The sequence below is a fragment of the Cibotium barometz genome, chromosome 46 (assembly GCF_041138505.1).
Source record: "Cibotium barometz isolate CiBa-2024 chromosome 46, ASM4113850v1, whole genome shotgun sequence".
Classification (NCBI taxonomy): Eukaryota; Viridiplantae; Streptophyta; class Polypodiopsida; order Cyatheales; family Cibotiaceae; genus Cibotium; species Cibotium barometz.
In genome coordinates, this window is record NC_141091.1 from 33,437,638 (window position 1) to 33,459,727 (window position 22,090).

The window sequence follows — 22,090 nt, forward strand, 5'->3', positions numbered from 1 at the left end:
TAATGTTGATGTACATAATTACAGAGAGGACTTATTGTTCATTCAATCCAGAATAAGCCAATGGGATCCTAATATAGCAAGGCTCATACAGTGCAGAAACCCCCTCTCCTTAGATGCACTTAAATGGGGACATGCCAGTGCACTGCTACCCATCCCCCCTGCCCTTCCAAGGAATGCTTTTGCATGTGAGATTAAACTCTAAATGGAACATCCTCTGGGATAGGAAACAGTGGGAATTCCGCTTTTCCAAAATCTGGTCTAATTTTATACCCCCAAAAAAATCAATTCTACTCTGGCTTATCATGCATAATAAGTATATGGTATATGGACATGCTCTCGGGCCAAAAAAAACTAGGAATTGGTGATGGATTATGCCCTAGGTGCAAACAACAAGAAGAAAGCATTCCTCATTTGTTCATCTCTTGCCATTTTAAAAAAAGTTTTTTAGATCTGATTCACCAATGCCTCTCCTTGGTCAATGCAACTCAGCTAACTTGGAAGCAAAGACTTCTTGGTGATTTTACAAGGATATGGAATGTTATTAGAGCTGAATATCTATGGTGTGTGTGGAACATGAGGAACTATGCACTGTTTCAAAATGCAGTATCACGCAATTGCCGTGGCCTGAGGAGTGCTCTGTTTGTGCAGATGAAGATGATTTTAAAAGCGGACAGAACTATCTCCCGAGCCCAGAAGTCAAGGATAGAAGTAAAAGAGGTACTTGCAATTAATGAAGCGCGGGAAGAATATGAAGAAAGAATCAATGCTATCAAAGCTAACCGGGCTAACCAGGATCAGGAGTGGAATGAAGTAGGCCGCCAAAACTGACCGTCGAGAAAGAAGAGTTAGCACAAGCCATTTTGGCTTTAACTGACTTAAAAATTTATATCCAAGAACTGAGTTAAGCCGAGTCTCTAAAAAGCTTGATATATATGGCATGATGGTTTTTCTCTAAATAATATTATAACCACTGTTCTGATTTATTTATTTTTTAAAACTTGTGATAAAGTTATAGATACCAATATATTAATAAATTATTGTTCCTGTAAAAAAAACAGTCCCTTTTTCTAATAAAAACAGGGGTGACCTAAAATGTGGAGCGTGGTGATGGTTGGTTGTGCAGTCACTGCAGTGCCGGCCGACTAACGAGAGATGCCTTTTGAAGGCGTTGTGATGAAAGGCTATAAAAAAACCATTGAGAAGGAAAGCTGGAAAAGCTAGCTTGTGTCTTCTTCTGCCGAGCTGGAAGCGGGGCAGGCGTGCCCGGGGGGGATCAATGGATCACCCACCCACCTACCCACGACACTTGGCTCCCAGCGAATCGCTCTCTCCCCAAAAACAAGCTTTTCACCATCCTGCAGGTCCACTTAATGGCATCAAACCAAGCCTGCTGATCGACGTTGCCCATCCAAACGAGGCTCCGTGTGCGTCTTAATCTCGAAGGTGGATACACTGTGCACTACTCTTTGCGATATTGTGGCTGGTTGGTGATTAGCCGAGCAACCCATCTCTCTCTCTCTCTGTCTCTCTCTCCCTCTCTCTCTCTCTCTGTGTGTCTGTGCATATTAGACAGGCTTGAACCTTTTTATCCATACTCTCTCTCTCTCTCTCTCTCTCCATAGACCAGAATTCCATATTCTTTCCTCCTCTATCTTTCTGGGTGATTGGCAGGCCTACATTCTTCTTTCTTTCACTTCGGGCGGATTCTCTCTCTCTCTCTCTCTCTCTCTCTCTCTCTCTCTCTGCATTCAAGATTTTATATCATTGTACTGTTGCAGGCGCAATCAAACTATCTGCAAGCATGGTACCAAAGAGCGGGAAGACGCTGGGGGAGGCAATGAACGTGAAGGTGGTGGGAACGGGGAGTGAAGCGGTGTTGCTAGCGCATGGGTTTGGGGGCACACAGGCACAATGGGAGGCGGTGATTCCATCATTGATAAGCGAGAGGAGGTGCAGAGTGATATTGATAGACTGGCCGGGCGCCTGCACGACGGACGTCGATGATTTCGATGCCTCCGTCTTCGACTGCGAGTCTCTCTATGCTGGCTTCGCACACATGCTCGTAACGCTCCTGCAGGACGAGCTGCACATCCATTCTTGTACCTTTGTCGGCCACTCCATGTCCGCCATGATCGGCTGCATCGCAGCCCTCACCCATCCTTCCCTGTTCAAGAAGCTCGTCCTCGTGGGCGCATCTCCAAGGTAAATATTAGGACGATCTTGTGAATTAACACATTTGCATTGAGAGCTGACAAGATCTCAAAAGCTCAAAAAAGGATAGATGTAGGGGTAATGAATGATTGAGGAGTATGTAAATTTAGGTCGTGGTGGTTGCAGACAAGCTTATGTGATGGGAGGTTGCATACTGATAACCATGGGGCTTGCAGGTATCTCAATGACCGCGACTACTATGGAGGATTCGAGCGAGAAGATTTGGAGCAGCTATATGAAGCAATGGCGGCGGATTTTGGAGGGTGGGCTGCAAGCTTCGCTGCGTTGGTGGTGGGCGTGGAGGCAGAGCAGGATGCGATTGACGCCTTCACGCGCACTCTTTCGGGCATGAGGCCCGAGGTGGCATTGGCCATGGCAAAGGCCATCTTCGAGAGCGACTTCAGAAACGCCATAGCGGAGATGAAGCAGGTGAACAAGGATGGTTCCATGGAGGTGCATGTCTTGCAAACCTGCAAGGACATTGCAGTTCCCCTCTTGGTTTCCGACTACCTTAAGCACCACCTTGATAGCAATGGTTGCCTTGAGATTTTGCAGACGGATGGCCACCTGCCTCAGCTCTCCGCCCCTCACCTCTTCTCCTCCGCCTTGCTCAGGCACCTCACCCCTCTTGAATAATTAACAAAATTCCTCTAGATTTGCTACCTCTTGAGTAACACCAAGAGTCTCTATGTATGAGCAGCTACATTTGCTAATAAGCATTAATTCTCTATAACTACTTCCTAGCATAAGGCTACATAACGTTTATCTATCACATGCCCAATCTTTTTGGTCTTGTCTTGGTAATTTCACAAGACCTTGTATAGTGATGGTTATCTTGATATGTCCAGAATACTCTATTTGTACCCCTCTCAAGAATAACACCAATAGTTTCTATATGAAAAGCTAGAGTGGCTAAGCAATGTTTCTTAACTACTCATCACTAGTATCATATTAGGCTACATTAGCTACATAATGTTTATCACATGTCCAATCTTTTTGGTCTTATCTCGACGATTTCACAAGACCTTGTTTAGTGATGGTCTCATATTTACTTACCAACCGCCGGCATGAAACTGTAATTGTACTTGTAATCGTAATGGCATGATGCTATAATTGTACTATCAAGGTTTATTTTAGGGAATGCATGGCTACCACCTCTACATACATGTAAACTTAGTTAAGCTTTTACATTCCTAAAACATGTACTATAGCTTTTCTTTGCTTTTTTGTCAAATGAAGTGGATTGGTATTTCATTCAGTGATTTGAGATGTGGACTAAAAACTTGTGTTTGGGGCATTGCTGTAGTCTCCAAAGAATGATGCCTAAATATCATTTTTGTGTAAAGAATAGGTAATGCTACACTCTTCCTCAACCTTGATTGAAGGTGGGCTATATATTAAATTTAGATTTGGAAAGGTACCAGTTTAAGGCACATATCTTATACAAGAGAAGAAATCCAACATTGCATATTGTGGCTAAATAGCATCCTTTGCTACTAGGAGAAAGTCCTTTCTTTCTTGAGCTACATATTTGTGGGGATGGTTAAAAGATTACCATTTCCCAATTATCAAGAGCACAAATACTGGCAAAGGTTCTATCCTTTGAGAGTGCACTCTTGAAAAGACCTACATATAACGTCAATTAAAAAGGTATTAAAAAAACCCTTTTATGTGAGTTTGACTTAATAAAATGATCCCTTTTTTCTTTATAAACTTTTGAGTTTTTTTTTCAAAATGCCATCTAAAACCCCTTTATGTAAATAGATAAATTTCTGTAAATTCTACTCTAAATCTTCATTTAGAAAACTCCTCCTATTGAACACACATAGTAGACTTAATAATTTAAGGTGAACCTCCCAATGTCCTATCTCAAATTTTTGGAGTCTTTTTCATCATGCATGTGAGTATCAAAAAGTACATGGTTGAGGCACATTGAAGGAGATAAATCTCACACACCTTATTTGCACGACATTTTAAAAAAGCCAAAAACTCCCTAGATATCAATGTCTTAGGTAGACCATGACAAAGGTTGAGGTTCACAGCAAGACTATAACATGGTATACTTTTTATGCTTTAAAGCATAGGACTTTAGGGAGATAACTTAGAGAGTGTGACTTGGTATACTTTTTATGCTTCAAAGTGATAACTTTAGGGTGATAACTTAGAGAGTGTGATTCTCCACTATATTTGTCCATTTGATAAAACCCGCTCTATGAGACAAATTTATTCATGGTGCCTAAAGCAATGTCCATGGATCTAGTAGAGTGATAGCCAAAAAAGGTTGTGCTTATAATAATAGATGGCTTAATATGGTCTTGTATTTGAGTTAAAACATTTTGTCCTAACCTCATGTTCATGATAAATTAAAATAAGTGTGCAAAGGAGCCTTCATGAATGATTTGTAAAGTATACAAATATCTTGGTTCATTCTAATGCCCATCTAATATAAATAAACATAGAGTTAGCCACATATTTTTCTATGTATTATATTGTTTTAGAATGAAAGTTTCTTTTCCAAGTTTGACAACTAATTTAATCTCTCTCTCTCTCTCTCTCTCTCTCTCTCTCTCTCTCTCTCTCTATATATATATATATATATATATATATATATATATATACAAGAGAAGGCACTATCAGCTACATTTATTTGCGGTGTTTTACGTTACACTATAAGCGTCGTTATTAGCACGCGATGCTGTGGATAAGCGTCGCTATTAACACCCGTTATTAGCGTCGCTAGTTAAACACTGCTATAAGTGTCACTCAACGGCACTATAAAAGCACCGCTCAACGACGCTAAGAAAAAAACAAAGTGTTGAAATTGAGTGAAAATAAAAACTTAAAATAAATTATAACCCAAAAGGCTTAACAAACATCCAAATATTTTTGAAATAAAGCAACAAAATCATCAAATAGTTATACAAACCGATCAATGTATACATATGTCATGATGATATATATTTAATTTGTGCCATCATCAAATCCATCTTGCAATAAATCCAGGCATGCCAATTGGTCTATCTCTAAATCTATCATTTCGATGGCTCCTATATCAATACAAAGTCCTATTCCACTACTTGAAGAAGATGTAGAGGTATTATCATCATGGTCGTCATATTGATTGTTAGTTGCATCCTCGATTGATTGTCCACCATGCATTTCTTCGTCAACATCTTGATCTTGAAATATACGTTTAGATCGAGAAGCAACTTGTATTATATACCACCAATTAGGATCTTTGTGGTCTGAATGAAACACAACCTAAAAGAAAAAACCACAAAATATTTACAAGAAAATATATACAATACCTTCCTTCTATCTATAAATTCATCAAAATTGAAAATCAAGTGTAAACATGTTCACAATGTTGTGGTAGAACGTATGTGTCTCTTGAATCTTGCCATAATTTAGTTGAGTCAATGGTAAAAAAATCCACTTAGATGCTTCTTGACGGTTGCTTGAGTACCTCTATATACCACTTTGAACCACTTAACATCAAAGATGAACACTTTGAAAGCTCTAAATCCAATCTCCAAGATGTCTTGAATTGTTTCACAATATTCAAGTTTCTCTGCTATAGTATTATCATCTCTTTACTAGGTCAGCTTCAAATATTCAGAGATTTATACGAGGGATTCTTGCAACAACCATCCCTCTTCCATGCTTCCTTCTGGCCTTGCCCTTTGCCTCACAAATCCCTTCAAGGTTTTCATGAAGCGTTCAAGAAAGAACATCCACTGGCTATGAACAACGTCATATATAGCCACCTCATCCACCAAATGTACTAGAAGGTGCAATTGAGTTGTGAGTATGCTTCTTGGAAAGCTTTCTTCAATCACCGTCTCAATTGACTTAACTTGAGCCTTCTCAATGGAATCTAGATGAATCTCCTTTGACACTATCCACCTATTCAACAAAGGAATAACTAATAAATTAAAGAATAATAGATAATTTCAAAGCTATATGTTATACCAAACGCACAAATCTATAGTTTTGATTGGAACTCACCTCGCCAGTCCACCTAATTTATAGATGGCATTTCGAGCTCTCTTCTCCGCACCCACCACCAATTGATATTGGAAGTATAAACTAGTGAAATCAATTTTTGAAAACAATAAAAGATCAATATAGAGTCCATACAACATAAACCTTTGTTTGGCCAAAGTTTTCATCCTTAAATTTGGCACGTTTTCTATGTTTTTTCTTTGGCTTTGCATTCTATAAAGAAGTAATATCCCATTTGGTTTCATTTGTTTGCTCACCTATCAATCTCACTTGTTGTGTGTGAGGTTGATGTTTCACTTTGAGTATCTCATGTTCTATACCATAATGATAAATGTATGTAAGATCTTTGAGCATTCCAAGTAATAGGGGGCATTTTCACTAGGACGTTTGTGGTTTCAAGCTTGGGTCTACCCATTGATTCTCAACAATTCTTGGTGATAATGCTTGCTCCAGTGCCACCATCAAGGATTCTTACTATGAGTCCTTTGGTAGTGATAGGTAGAGTTGCGTTAGACTCATTACCTTCAAAGTATTGACCAAGCTTATTTACAGGTATTTCCATAATTGAGTTTTGTTCTTGTTCCAAGACAAGGGTGCCTTCTATCTTTATTTCCTCATCTATGGGCATGGCACAAAGTGATTAGGACCTATACATGTCCACAAAAGGGTGGTAATCTCACATTAAGTTCTCCATTGAGAAAAGTTTTTCGAGCTATGACTATCTTTGGGTCTCCACACAATTTGGCCATAATAGTAGTCCTCCCCTCCAAAGACATGAAATCCATTAGCTTCTTTAAAATGTTTAGCAATGGCGAGTCATTGAGAAGGAACTATTAAAGACGAAATACCCACTTCCTCAATGGGATCAAGTACTATCTCACTATACATATATGCTCAAAAAGGTCAGGTTTTATGCTTGGACTGGAAAAGCACTCACTTTCCTCAGGGAAGGATAGCACTCAAGATGTCTAAAAGTTTGTGGCCTTTTGGAAATTGTATGTGGGTAGGACTGATGGTGTCCGTAACCTTTACATGCTTAGGCGTGCAGGTTCTAACTTCCCTTGAATTTCTTCCACCACATCCCTAAACTCTTGAACTTGAGAAATTTTTGTCTTTGGTCTAGATACCATCTTGGTGGGTGGTTTTTTTTTTCTTTTTGTTTTTTTATCAATCTCAGCATAGTTTTGTTCTCCTTTTGGTGTAGATTTTGGTGTTTCTTAGGTTTTTCCTTTAGTTTCTCTATTGTTTTTTCCCATTTGGTTTTCCATGGGTTTCTCTTTTGGTTTCTGTGTTTCGTTTTGCATAGACCTCTCTATGAGAGTGTAGGATGTTTTCTTTTGTGGCAACAGAGCCCAAGTCCTCATTCTGTGTCATTAATGTACACCAACTTCTCATCAATAGCACCCAATCGATATACAAGTTTGATTCCTTTCCTAGGATCTAGAATATAGTACAAAGGACAAGGGAGTTGACCATATACTGCGTTGTTGGATCTATCTCAATCTCATAATCAACAAACTCAATAGGCTCTTTGTAAATTATTTGATTCTCACAGGAGTGATTCTAGGAGATTTAGTTGATTGTTGTTAATCTCTTTGAGGACACATATGTGCATTATTCTAAGGAGCATAATTTGCTTTAAGTACATCTTGGATAGCTTTAGAGAAGTTTGCCATATACATAGACTTTTGTTATTGTTTGATCCTTTAATGGTCATAGGACTTTGTCGAGATGCTATCGAAGGAACAAATTCTGCCTCATAAGATATTTTATTTCCTCTAATCTCATCAGATTATCTTCAAATTGAATAGCATTTGCTATGACTTCATCCCAATTAGTGATCCCTCTAATGACTAAGCCATTATAGATCTCCTCATGTTTAAGTCCATGGATGAATCGATCAAGTAATTGATTATTAGCGAAACACTCATGTGCAGGACATCGAGAGTTTAGATGTTTGACCAGACTAATGAAATACCTAATCCACTCCCCATAAGCTCTCTCACCTTTCTAGAGCTGAGATACAACTCTCCAAAAAACACTCCTTCGTGCATAAACTATTTTAAGAATAATCTCTTTAGGTTTGTGCATTGGATGCATTCTTCGACCCTGAGAGTTCTAAACCACTCACTTGTATTGTCGTCTAAAGTTAGACTAGAAGCATTAGACTTATGTAGCACATTTGTTTCTCACACTCCTCTTCAAAAACTTCAAGGTGTCTCTTATCATCACAATGGCCATTAAATTTCTGAGCTATTTTGGCAATTTGGGATGTTTTGTTCACGTTGCTCTATTCGATGATGCTTTCATGCTTTTTTACAAAACAAGTTTGCCCATGATTTGAGAAAATGTTACCAAATCAGTCATATGAGGTGAAACTGGTGCTATTCAGCATGAGCAGGTGCTACATAAGTTGGTGCCAGATCAGGTTTAGTCATTGGTTATGGTAAACCAAATTTGGGTGGAGGGGGTCTAGGTACAAAACCTAAAGGTGGTGCTGGCATGTACATGGGAAACGTGTATGGTCTAGCAACAAGTGGTAGGATTCCTACTCATGGGACAAGGTATGGCATGGAAGATGGTATAGCCCCACTTGAGTAAGAGGTGGAATGGGGTGGTAGGGTATGTGTAGACATGTGTAGGTAGCACTAGAGGATGGATTGAGTGTAGCTGGGGCTTAGGCTTGCACTAGGACTATAAAAGTAGCATTATTTGCAACTACAAATGGAGTTTGGTGTACATTGGTGTCAACTATGGTGATTGAGGGCATATAGCTTCTTAGTAATGGTGCAATGTTAGCCAGAAGTCATAGGTGCACTCTGAGTAGTGCTCATCATCACTAGATCTGGCGTAAATGTCACTATTTCACCTATAGGGAAGGTTCCAAGATCTAGGAATGTGAAACTTGCACTAGGAAGCTCCTAGCTATGCAATGATGTACCACCAATTGGATTTATGGAAATACTAGGTGAGACAACTTAAGAAGGATCCATTGGACTCTGTACACCTCTTTAGTCTTGATGGTGAACAATGTATGGGTAGGGATATTATGTGCTCAAGAGATGTGGTTATAGAGGCACCCTCCCATGTGATTGGTATGTGTGTGTGTGTGTGTGTGTGTGTGTGTGTGTGTGTGTGTGTGTGTGTGTGTGTGTGTGTGAGAGAGAGAGAGAGAGAGAGATTATGATGATGATTTTTAACATCCATTAGAGGTTAAGAGTGACCTATGGAACTAGTAAAAGATAGGACAAAGGTCTCTCTCTTAAGGGGTGAGTGCATACAACTTTATTTTGAATCACGGACCCCAGTATGGGTAAAACAAAAAAAGAAAGCTAAATATTTGTTTATTTATCACTTGGGTTGCCAAGAACTTCTACATGCTGGCTTTTTTGCCAAGAAATCATTTTTCTTTGCCTTCTTTACAAGTTTCATTTATGTTCTTAAGTTTTTCGCATTTGTGCTTCAACTTAAGAGGAATGTGTTTTTCTCCAAAACCACATTTAAAGTTTACTACGAATGCATGATTCTTAGAGGATCTTAATGCACACCACTTTAGTCTTGATAATAATGATGAGCATTGCATGGGTGGTGCTGTTGTGTGCTTAAAAAATGTGGTTATGGGGTCCCTCTCCCATTGGATTGTTGTTGTTGTTATTGTTTTTGTTGTTGTTGTTGTTGTTGTTGTTGTTGTTGTTGTTGTTGTTGTTGTTGTTGTTGTTGTTGTTGTTGTTGTTGTTGTTGTTGTTGTTGTTGTTGTGTGTGTGTGTGTGTGTGTGTGAGAGAGAGAGAGAGAGAGAGAGGGGGGGGGGGGAGCAAGGAAAACCAACATACTTACAAAGATACATTTATGGCTTTAATAAATCAAAATACATAAGTATTCTTCACTCTTCTTAATGACAGGTTTATGTGTAACAAGTCACTCTTTCTTGTCCTCCATGTGAAGTGTCTAATTTTATGACTTATTAGATTACACAATGATGAATTATTGTTTAAAAAATCTCAAAACACATTTACACTAAATTACCTGTCTATATCAAATTTTGTGATTAAATACTAGAATATATTTGTACTAAGTAACTTCTCTACAAGTAGTTGCCAAAGATTCATGCAAGCAAAAACTAAATAAACTACTCACATGACTACTAAGTTGATGTAAAAGAGGCACATCTAGGAGACTCGGCTAAAAAGCTTCAAGATATCAAGAAGGAATGATTTTACTGGTCAAAAGCTCTTCCTATGCCAAAATTGCATGCAAATTTAAGGGAACAAAAAGATTAATTGGAAAGGGACAATATGGAGAAACAATGTAAGAAGAGGCCATTAGTCCTTAAAGATTACACAAATATAACCACCTTGCCACAAGGAGAAAAATAAGAAAGTTAGCAAGAGGGCAAGTCTGGTGCACCCCCTAGAGAGTCGTGGTTAGAATAGGGAGTAAACACACCCAATTCCAAGCGTGGTTAGAATAGGGAGTAAACACACCCAATTCCAAGCGTACATGAATAAAGAGCTAGCAATGAATCCAACTAGGGATTAAAGGCATCCAAATGGGAGAGTTGTGAACAATCGGAAGATGATAGGGATGTGGTATTCCCTCTCTATCCTCACACCTAAATGACCAATGGAAGAAGCATAGCCTTGGAGATACTAGCCCTTATTTAGTCTAAACTATTATAACTTACACCCTCTTGTTAATTATGCATACCATTGTCAAAACATGAAAGATTGAATCTAGCAAAGCATGCACCAATTCAAGTTCTCCATGCAAGCAAGCAAGCACACAATAGGCATGAGCATGAAAAACAAGAGAACATAACCAAAACAAGAGAATAAGAAAGACAGTAGATCACTTCTCAAGCGAGATCTTCCATGGTATTCATTAAGCTCATACAAGAGTGGTTAGCTCTAGGACTTAAGCATGAGTGAACTTTCCATTTGATTTTTCATTTGATTTTTCATCATTGGACTTTCCAATTGTTGATATATTGCCTTGCATACTCACCTCTATCTTCTAGTTTGTAGGTCATTTCCCATCTTGTTCTAAGCATAGGAAGAGGCCTTGTAGCAACAAAGGAAAGAGAAATATGATGAGCAGTTCTCAACAAATAAGGGTATTAAAGAAGGGACATTTGTGCTTAGATATAATAGCAAGTTGGATATTAGACATGATGTGAAGTTTCAACAGAAGTGGGAAGGCCCATTCAGGGTTCACATTATGTTCCCTTAAGGTTATTATCACTTGGAAGACTTAGATGGTACTTTGCACAAAAGGAAGGTCAATGGTTGAAGGCTTAAATCCTACTTTGAGAGATCGTGGCCAGTAAATTGGGATTCAAATAATTTTGATGATCAAATTGATGTAATGCCAGATAGTGGGAAGGTCCATTCATCAGGGTTCACACTGTGTTCCCTTCAGGTTATTATTACTTGGAAGACTTAGATGGTACTTTGCACAAAAGGAATGTCAATGGTTGGAGGCTTAAATCCTACTTCGAGAGACTGTGGCAAATCAACTAGGATTCAAATAATTTTGATAATCAAATTGATGTGATGCCAAATTTGTTTGTGGATGCAAATGGAGTATCACCAAATGGGGAAGGTACATGAATGTACCATCTTTGAGGGGGATGGTCATGATGTACCATCTTTGAGGGGGATGGTCATGATGCAATTTTTTTGGAAACTTTTTTCTCTTTAAAGAAATGTCTAGGGGCTAGCCCAAGCACGCTAGTTTCGGAGTTGCAACATACAAGTGCTAGACTAAATGTAGTTTTACACCTTTGTGTCAAATAATCGGGAAAGAGGGCATAGTATAAAATCAATCCGATCGATCGAGATTATTGGGTGAATAATGTGGAAAGTCCATGTGCCTACCAAAAAGATAGCTCATCACAAAGATGCAGTAAAGTCTGGAAGGACTAAGACATCGAAAGAAGAAGAGAAGGCGGCAAAATCAAAGATATCAGATGGCAAGTCCTTCTTACAAAGGAAGTAAGGTAGGAAAAAGTGGTAGCTTGTTTTTTCCTATAAGGAAAGGTCTTTCCACTAGGAGTCGTTAAGAGAGGAGGAGAAGGAAAAGAGTGAAGCTTGTATCATGCTACTAACCAAATCAACATACTACCTTGTACAAGAGAGGGAGAGAAGAAGAGAAGGAATACCATGCAAGGGTTGGTTCGAGAACTAGCAAATAACCAGCCCTAACGAGGGTTAACTCCCCTATGTGAGGCCGCTAGGGGTTCACTCCACCTCCACTTGTATCACTCAAATGGAGCTTCCACAAGCTAGGTAGCAGGGAGCAAAGAGGAAGGGAGCTATGGAGAGCTCAAACTCTACTCCATGCCTTGGTGTGTGCAAGAGTGATCTCAAAAAGAAGACAAGGAGAGGGAGAAGAGGAAGCAAGACACAAACCATCACCTACATGCGCACAACCACAATCAAGAAAGCAAGCATCAATAAACACAAGCTTAACACAAGCTTAACACCGCCATGAGAGAGAGAGAGAGAGAGAGAGAGAGAGAGAGAGGAGGTAAAACTCAATTGTGATAATGTGATTGTTTCATTTCATATTTCATAAGTCACTCATATACATGAGCTCACTTTTTACTGTAGCAAGGCTGGTTGCCCGGTACACTATGTGGTGGCTCTCCTCTGGATAGTATGTCCGGAGTCCTCCCATATGCTCACAACGTATCACATAAGCTCACAACGCAACACACAAAACCCTACGTAGCAACACAACACAAAGAGATGAGACAAGACTGCGGAAGGAACATAACGCTTACACTAATCAAAGAACAATTGATACAGGTCCCTCACGGTGTCGTGCACACTCAGTAGAGGTCATAGTGAAGAGGACAACACAACTCAAAGAATGATGACTAACATAGAGGTACAAGTGGTATGATAGAGATACACGTGGTATAAGGGAAGAGCATAATGATGTCCTTCAAGGTAAGAGGATGATGCTGAGGATAAGGATGTCGTCTAAGGTGGGACGATGGCCATATATGCCTGAGGTCAAGACGGTGGCATCTCCTATCCTTAATGGATGCCTTGGGTGGCAGCATAGCCTCCGGTGGAATCTCCTATCTTTAGAGATATGGTGGAGTGTCAAACGGTACTGTTGGAGCCTTCGATACACCTCCTTGTGTGGTGGTGCGTCTCCACTTGATCATCCATGGTTGGCACCTCCATTGACTCACCAGTCATGCTTTGCGCGGACAGTCCAAGGTTGCATCTTGGTGGAGATTCCAAGTTGCCCACAAACCTGGACAGTCTCCAGGTTGCATCTTGGTGGATAGTCCAAGCTTGTGGGCACCCTTGGTGGCCACCCACCATTTAACAATTGGGGGCCCAAAACTGATTTCCTAGCTCTATGTACACCTAGACTTGTTCCTGTGACCCACATTACACAAGTCATAAGCTTGGTCATCCCATATATCTTTTACATGAAGCGCTTTAGCGCGGTTACATAATAATGAGTTGCAAGAAGCGTAAACACACTTAAAAATAATGTTAACCAGTGTGTGTGGCTAACATAGCCCCTCCCTAATTCAGATCTGCCCTTAGTGCTGGCGAAGACTCAGCGATAGTAGATGGAGTAGGTGCGAATAAAGTCGTACTGCAACTTGGGATGGGGGAGATCAATGGAAGACCTTGTAGGCTAGTCCAAAAGGTAGTCTCCATCATATCTTTGAAAGTCTACAAGCACCAAGCAGGCATGTATTGGATGCACTCATAGTAGCCAAACAATTTCTTCAAGGTCGGGCCTTTGTTGAGATCGAAGGTAAGGCCTTTGGCTACCCTTGTAGTAGTGGTTCCGATCCGGGGAGGCCTCCAGAAGTGTGATAATTAAGTTGAAGAAGCAGATTGTGGCCACAATTGCTAGGTTGGGGACCTGATCGTATGCATCTTGGTCATCATGGTGGCCTTTGTACATGGGCTCTGGGACGTTGGTGGGGCGAACCATGGAAAGTTGTACTGTCTCTTGGAGCTCGCTTTCAGCTCCTTGTAGAATAGGCTCCAAGCCCATCGTCTGCTAATAGGCAAGTATGTGGGGTTTATCCTCCCCGCATGTGGCAGGGTGCCTTGCAGTACTTCTCCTAGATGTATGGCTTCAGGAGAAATGACCAGTGCCAAACAAGCTACTCGCCCATTAGCTCGAAGGTTATGGGGCAAGCAGCGAAGGGGGGCCACTGGTAACCATACCATGTTGACAATGTGGGTGTTGGTACTCCTAGGCATTCTGTTTGGCATCTAGATAAGGCTGAAGGACATGGATGTTCTTCTGTTTGGCGTCTAGATAAGGCTGAAGGACATGGATGTCCATTCAGTTTGTAATCCTGTTGATTGGCGCGTGCTGGAGTTGTTGATCGAGAAGTATGTTGATTGCTTGCTCGAACTCCATGCAATCCAAGGGGTCATGCTAGTTGAGGGGCGGATCGACCTCTTCATGCTCTTGCGGTGGTGGCGGGAGAATCTCTCCTTCCTCCAGAGGTGTGGGGGAAGGGAGGTTGGGCACAGTGATTGTTGTTGGGGGGGGGAAGGAGTAGTCAATGGAGAGATTACAGTGGTGAGGGTGGCGTCGAGGAAGGGTGGGGGGACATGCTAATGTCAAGGGTATATCTTTAAGGTTTATGGGGAGGCCCAGATGATGAAGATAGAGGGTAGGTGGTGAAGGAGGTGTTGGCAATGGAGGAGAATTGGGTATGTGACGGGGTGCAAAGGATTGTGAGGGAAATAGGGAAAGGGTTGTGGTTCCTAGCCTACCTCACCATCCTTCCACAAAACCCCACCCAAATCCTCAACCTCAACCTCCACCACCGCACCATCCACCTAAACCTCCTTTAGCACGATATTTTTATCGAACGACCCCGTATCCCCCCCACCCTTTTCTACATCCTCACCAAACTCCCATCCGAATCCATCTCTTTCCTTGTCACCCTCTTCTTCCAAGCCCAGATCTCCTGTAATAGTCTACTCTCTCTGCATTTCCCTCCTTGGCAATGATAACAAAATCACCCCCCTACACCAAGAAATCTAAAAATGTGTCATAATCAGTCAAGAAACGCATCTCCTCAAGCTCAATAAAGGAGCTCCTATGGCTCAGATCACGAAGAGAACACAGGACCTGTTGGAACCATGGATATACCCACTACATCATCTCGTAATATGTCCAATCACCATCTACACATGATTCATAATAGCAATGATACAACCGTGTGAAGATAGTTGTATCATGCTACTAACCAAATCAACATGCTACCTTGCACAAGAAAGGGAGAGAAGAAGAGAAGGAAGACCATGCAAGGGTCAGTTCGAGACTAGCAAATAGCCAACCCTAACGAGGGTTAACTCCCCTATGTGAGGCCGCTAGGGGTTCACTCCACCTCCACTTCTATCACTCAAATGGAGCTTCCACAAGCTAGGCAGCACAGAGCAAAGAGGAAGGGAGCTATGGAGATCTCAAACTCTACTCCATGCCTTGGTGTGTGCAAGAGTGATCTCAAGAAGAAGACAAGGAGAGGGAGAAGAGGAAGCAAGACACAAACCATCACCTACATGCACACAACCACAATCAAGAAAGCAAGCATCAATAAACACAAGCTAAACACCATAGCCACAAGAGAGAGAGAGAGAGAGAGAGAGAGGAGGTAAAACTCAATTGTCATAATGTGATTGTTTCATTTCATATTTCATAAGTCACTTATATACATGAGTTCACTTTTTACTTTAGCAAGGCTGGTTGCCCGGTACACTATGTGGTGGCTCTCCTCTGGACAGTATGTCCGGAGTCCTCCCATATGCTCACAACGTATCACATAAGCTCACAACGCAACACACAAGACCCTACGTAGCACAACACAAAGAGATGAGACAAGACTGCGAAAGGAACATAACGCTTACACTAATCAAAGAACACTTGATACAGGTCCCTCACAGTGTTGTGCACACTCAGTAGAGGTCATAGTGAAGAGGAGGACACAACTCAAAGACTGATGACTAACACAGAGGTACAAGTGGTATGACAGAGATACACGTGGTATAAGGGAAGAGCATAATGATGTCCTTCAAGGTAAGAGGATGATGCTGAGGATAAGGATGTCGTCTAAAGTGGGACGATGGCCATATATGCCTGAGGTCAAGACGGTGGCATCTCCTATCCTTAATGGATGCCTTGGGTGGTAGCATAGCCTCCGGTGGAATCTCCTATCTTTGGAGATGTGGTGGAGTGTCAAACGGTGGTGTTGGAGCCTTCAATACACCTCCTTGTGTGGTGGTGCATCTCCACTTGATCATCCATGCTTGGCACCTCCATTGACTCACCAGTCATGCTTTGCGCGGTGGACAGTCCAAGGTTGCATCTTGGTGGAGATTCCAAGTTGCCCACAAACCTGGACACGCCAGGTTGCATCTTGGTGTGGATAGTCCAAGCTTGTGGGCACCCTCGGTGGTCACCCATTTAACAATTTAGCATCCTTATCAGTGATGGATCGTGTATATCATAGCATGTCTCCACCACAGTATCGCCTTTTTATGCATACGCGATTGAGGTAGTGACTTTTGGAGTCAAGACGCTCTATGTATATATCAAAAACTTTTGATAATAATAAATGAAGTTTTGCAAAAGATTCCAAATTGATTTTGTGGTTGTGAATATTTACTAGCAAAATTATTAGAGTGAATCTTGTTTTCAAGAATTATGATGGAATATTTAATTGTTTAAGAAATAAATCTCAAAAATTAAATAATCATAAATCTGATGCCAAAGTTAAGTTGACAAAAATCTCGTTTTGTGAGAATCATGAGGCGCACGGCCCGTGCTAGGCAACCGGATCCTCTGATGATGAAGAGTTAGATCCGGACGTTCGTAAAGCCCTACACCGATCCCAACTTGGTCCATTTAAGGGTGAAGGGGAACAGTTAGGAGAAACAGTGGAAAAATGGATTGAGGCAATGGAAGAGTACTTTGATGTAGCCGGTTATAATGAGAGGAGCAAGATGGCTCTCGCCATATTAAAAATTATGGAAACGGCCAGGGTCACATGGAGGAACCATTGCGAGACAAACCATCTCAATTAAAATACCCAGACTTGGTTAGTTCTTAAAGCTTACCTCCTTAGAAAGAGGTTCTGTCCTCCGGGCTTCCTGGGAAACCAAAATGAATGAGTTCAAGTAGGGGATAGCCGGACAATTGAAGAATACCATCAGGCATTTGCCCTTCTCCTCAAATATTCTCCACTTTTGGATTAAGAGAAGTTGATGGCCAGATTCATTCAAGGAATGAACGAGCCATTGGACATGTTAGTGAAAAATGCCAAACCAGTCTCAATGGAGGAAGCTATCAGAATGGCAAAGGACTTGCCAGGCATTTGTTGTAAAGGTCCCGCCGCCAAAGCCTACACCCTCAAACTTTAAAAGGTCCCAAACCTCAGGAAGTGCTTCAAACTTTTCTCCCCCAAAGAGGTAGCAAGGCCCCAATCAGAATCAAGATGTTGATAGATTCAGAAGTGAAGAAAGACCCTTCCCTCAGAACACTTTCTCAGGAGCCCCACCTTTTTCAAGGACTTGGAGGGATGAGCTTAGAAGTCACGAACATATATTTTGGATGTCAGGGTTTTGGTCACTAGCTTAAAGACTGCCCGACTCCTGCCATGTCAAGAGGACAGGGAAGTCAAGGACCTAGAATGCAGAAACCAGCCCCTTCATATCGATCAACCGTCTCGACAAAATCAGGGCAATCCCAAGAGGATCCAAATCAGCCATTTGCCTTTGTTCAGAGGAGTAATCTCAAAACTCCCTCCCAGAACTGGGGTAACCAAAGAGAAAGAGTTCCGCCCCAGTCTCTGCAGTAGCCAAGGCAGTTACAATAGCAGATGTAGTGGAAGAGGAAAGAGGTTAGATTTATGCCACAATTGAAAACCAAGGGCCAAATCGTCAATTCTCAGTCATCCATACTCTAGCTGAGTATAAGGGTAAGTCATTCAAACTTTTGATTGATTCAGGAGGTACTCATTCATTTATTTCCCATGGATGCTTGCGTAAGCTAGTCTTAGAAAAGAAATCAGGGAAACCTATGCAAGTTGAATTGGCCAGTTGGGAAGATCCTTTTCACTCACCATGAGACATATCGTATTGAGTTTAATCTAGATGGGAATATAACTGACTGTCAGTTCAGAGTCCTACCTTTGGGAGTTTTTGACGAGATCCTTGGAATGGATTGGCACCACAAAAATCAAGCCGACATTCACTATCATAATGGAACCATTTCCTTCCGTGACCTTCACGGAAACAAAGTTCAAGGAACCGGAATTTCAAGATCCCCAGTTCTGTAGTTAGTAAAAGCTTCTAAACTACTGAAAGGACTTAGAAAGAAGCAGTTCATTTACATTGTCAAAATGAATCCGGTAGACACAAAGTTAAAGGCTAAAGGACTAGAATGGTTAAGTGAGTATGATGAGTTATTCCCAGCAGAGCTAACAGAGATGCCTCCAATTCGGGAAGTAGATCATGTGATAGAATTGACCCCCGGAGCTCAGCCAGTAGCCCAGCACATGTACAAAATGCCAGTCCTTGAAGCCATTGAACTCAAGGAACAGCTTAGGCAGCTGTTAGAACAAGGGTTTATAAGACGACCCGGTGTTTCACCTTGGGGAGCGCCAGTTCTCTTTCAGAAAAAGAAGGATGGAACAAGGTCTCAATCAGCTACTGTGACAGTTAAGAATAAGTATCCTATCCCGAGAATTGATGAGCTTTTGGACACGCTAAGTGGAGCCCAGATCTTCACAAAGATAGATCTCAAATTGGGGTATTATCAGATCAGGATTAATGAGCAAGATATCTCAAAGACAGCCATTAATACTCGATATGGGCACTATGAATTTACAGTCATGCTGTTTGGATTGACAAATGCCCCATTCAATCGCCTAATGCAGGACATTCTTAGAGAACACTTGGATGATTTTGTTCTTGTTTTCTTTGATGATATTCAGATTTACTCAAAGACTGTATAGCTGACCATGAAGGTCACGTCCAAAAAGTTCTTGAGATTTTAAGAAAGCACTAACTCTTTGCAAAAAAGAGCAAATGCACTTTCTCTGTCAACCATGTTGAATACTTTGGCTTTCTAGTATCCATAGATGGAATTTCTCCAGACTCCGCAAAAGTCCAAGCAGTCATAGGTTGGCATGAACCAAAGACAGTGAAAGAAGTCAAAGGATTCTTGGGATTAACTGGTTGGTATAGAATTTTTATACCTAAATATGCTCTCATAGCTTCCCCCCTGACTAATCTTCTCAAGAAGAATATCCCATTCCAATGGTCTGCCAGGTGTGAGAGCGCTTTTGATAACCTGAAGACCGCCTTGGTAACCAATCCTGTTCTGAAATTGCCAGATTTCTCTCTACCCTTTGAGGTAGTAACTGATGCCAGTGGTTTTGCCCTGGGAAGTGCACTCATGTAGAAGGTCACACAGTGGCCTATGAATCCCGAAAACTCAAAACGTATGAGAGAAATCATGCTGTCCATGACCTGGAGGTACTTTCAATAGTCTATGCACTGAAGTTGTGGAGACATTACCTACTTGGTCAAAGATTCACTTTGATGACAGATCATCAGAGCTTAAAGTGGATCTTAACTCAGAAGGATCTCAACAAACACCATATTCGTGAGTTTGGGAATCTCCCAAGTCCCATTTTTGTAATACTAAAAAGGTGGGACCCGATTAACATGTCTATAAGTTTCTCAAAACCCTATCATGTGACCTATCATTGGAAAGCGCTTGAAAAGAGGGATCTATTAAGCTTTAAAGCGCACAATTTGGAGTAATGGTGTTCAAGTTATGGCAAATCCAAAGTTTTGACCACGTGTCCCAAACTTATGGAAAATTCCCATATTCCCCAATATGGTGTTAACATGCACCAAAGAAGGTGGATGTAGACCCTACACGAATTTGATTTTAAAAATCAAGTACCGCCCAGGCAAAGAAAATGTGGTAGCAGATGCCTTCAGCAGAAAAGCCTCCTTGATTGCAATCAGAGTGGTGTCAAATCCATTGATTAATGAAGCAAGAGAGAAGATCATGCAGGATAGATTCTTTGGCCCTATTGCTACCCTACTTATGCAGGAAAGCAAAACTCCTTAGGAGTTGAACCGAGTTCAAGGTTACAGCCTGGATGGTGGAATTATGTATTATAATAGCAAGCTATGCATTCCCAATGATGAGGGAACTAAGGGTCAAATTCTGAATGAAGCCCATGATAGCCTTATTGCAGGACATCTAGGTTTCATCAAGACCTACATGTCTATAAAGAAAAGCCTCTTTTGGCGACTAAAAAAGGATGTACTTAATCATGTACGTCAATGCTTGATTTGTCAAAAAGTCAAAGCAGAGAGAGAAAAAATACCTGGGAAGTTACATCCATTAGACATCCCCCAGATGAAGTGGGAATGTATCAGTATGGATTTTATTACTTGACTACCTTCAGTGCAATCAGGTTACAACTCCATCTTCGTGGGAGTTGATAGACTGACCAAAGTTGCCCATCTATTTTGCAGTGGATGTGGCTAGAGCCCCTCAAGGAAATCTTCAGATTGCATGGCCTACCCAGGAGAATAGTAAGTGATCGAGATCCCAAGTTCATGTCAAGATTTTGAACTGCATTTTTTGAAGCAATAGGAATTTTCTTGGATCTCAGCATATAGCTTACCACCCCGAGATCGATAGTCAAACTGAAAGGGTGAACCAAGTAATCGAAGATATACTTCGGTCATGCTGGGCACAGGAAACCCAAGAAATGGCTAGAGCCCCTCAAGGAAATCTTCAGATTGCATGGCCTACCCAGGAGAATAGTAAGTGATCGAGATCCCAAGTTCACGTCTTCAGGTTACAACTCCCATCTATTTCCAGTAAAAAAACCTACACTGCAGCAGTGGATGTGGCTAAAGCCCCTCAAGGAAATCTTCAGATTGCATGGCCTACCCAGGAGAATAGTAAGTGATCGAGATCCCAAGTTCATGTCAAGATTTTGAACTGCATTTTTTGAAGCAATAGGAATTTTCTTGGATCTCAGCATATAGCTTACCACCCCGAGACCGATAGTCAAACTGAAAGGGTGAACCAAGTAATCAAAGATATACTTCGGTCATGCTGGGCACAGAAAACCCAAGAAATGGCTAGAGCCCCTCAAGGAAATCTTCAGATTGCATGGCCTACCCAGGAGAATAGTAAGTGATCGAGATCCCAAGTTCACGTCTTCAGTTTGACCGATAGTCAAACTGAAAGGGTGAACCAAGTAATCAAAGATATACTTCAGTCATGCTAGGCACAGGAAACCCAAGAAATGGCTAGAGCCCCTCAAGGAAATCTTCAGATTGCATGGCCTACCTAGGAGAATAGTAAGTGATCGAGATCCCAAGTTCACGTCAAGATTTTGAAATGCATTTTTTGAAGCAGCAGGAATTTTCTTGGATCTCAGCATATAGCTTACCACCCCGAGACCGATAGTCAAATTGAAAGGGTGAACCAAGTAATCAAAGATATACTTCAGTCATGTTGGGCACAGGAAACCCAAGAAATGGCTAAGCTATGTGCACCTAGTCGAGTTCGCTTACAATGCCTCTTATCACCGAAGCATCGGGATGAGCCCTTTCAAAGCTCTTTATGAACAAGACTGCCTAACTTAACTTGGTCCGACCCATTGATTAGGGTCGAGACATCCAAACAGATGCTTGACGACATGGAGCAGCAGATGCAGTAGATCCGCAAAGATTTAAGAGCTGCCCAGGATAGACAGAAGTAGTATGCAGATAAGAAGAGGTCAGACAGAAAGTTCGAAGAAGCAGAAAAGTTCTTCATTCGAGTACGCCCCAAAAG

General features: G+C 41.3%; 1 protein-coding gene across 1 annotated transcript; it reads left to right on the plus strand.

Annotated features, from left to right (window-relative positions):
- Window positions 1–1,507: 1,507 nt before the first annotated feature.
- Window positions 1,508–3,388, plus strand: LOC147612145 (karrikin insensitive 2 receptor CA-like). The gene is made up of 2 exons (XM_086784267.1): window positions 1,508–2,202; window positions 2,388–3,388. Exons 1-2 carry the CDS (start codon window positions 1,802–1,804, stop codon window positions 2,845–2,847), a joined length of 861 nt encoding a protein of 286 aa, XP_086640393.1. The 5' UTR covers window positions 1,508–1,801; the 3' UTR covers window positions 2,848–3,388.
- The last annotated feature ends 18,702 nt before the right edge of the window (window positions 3,389–22,090 follow it).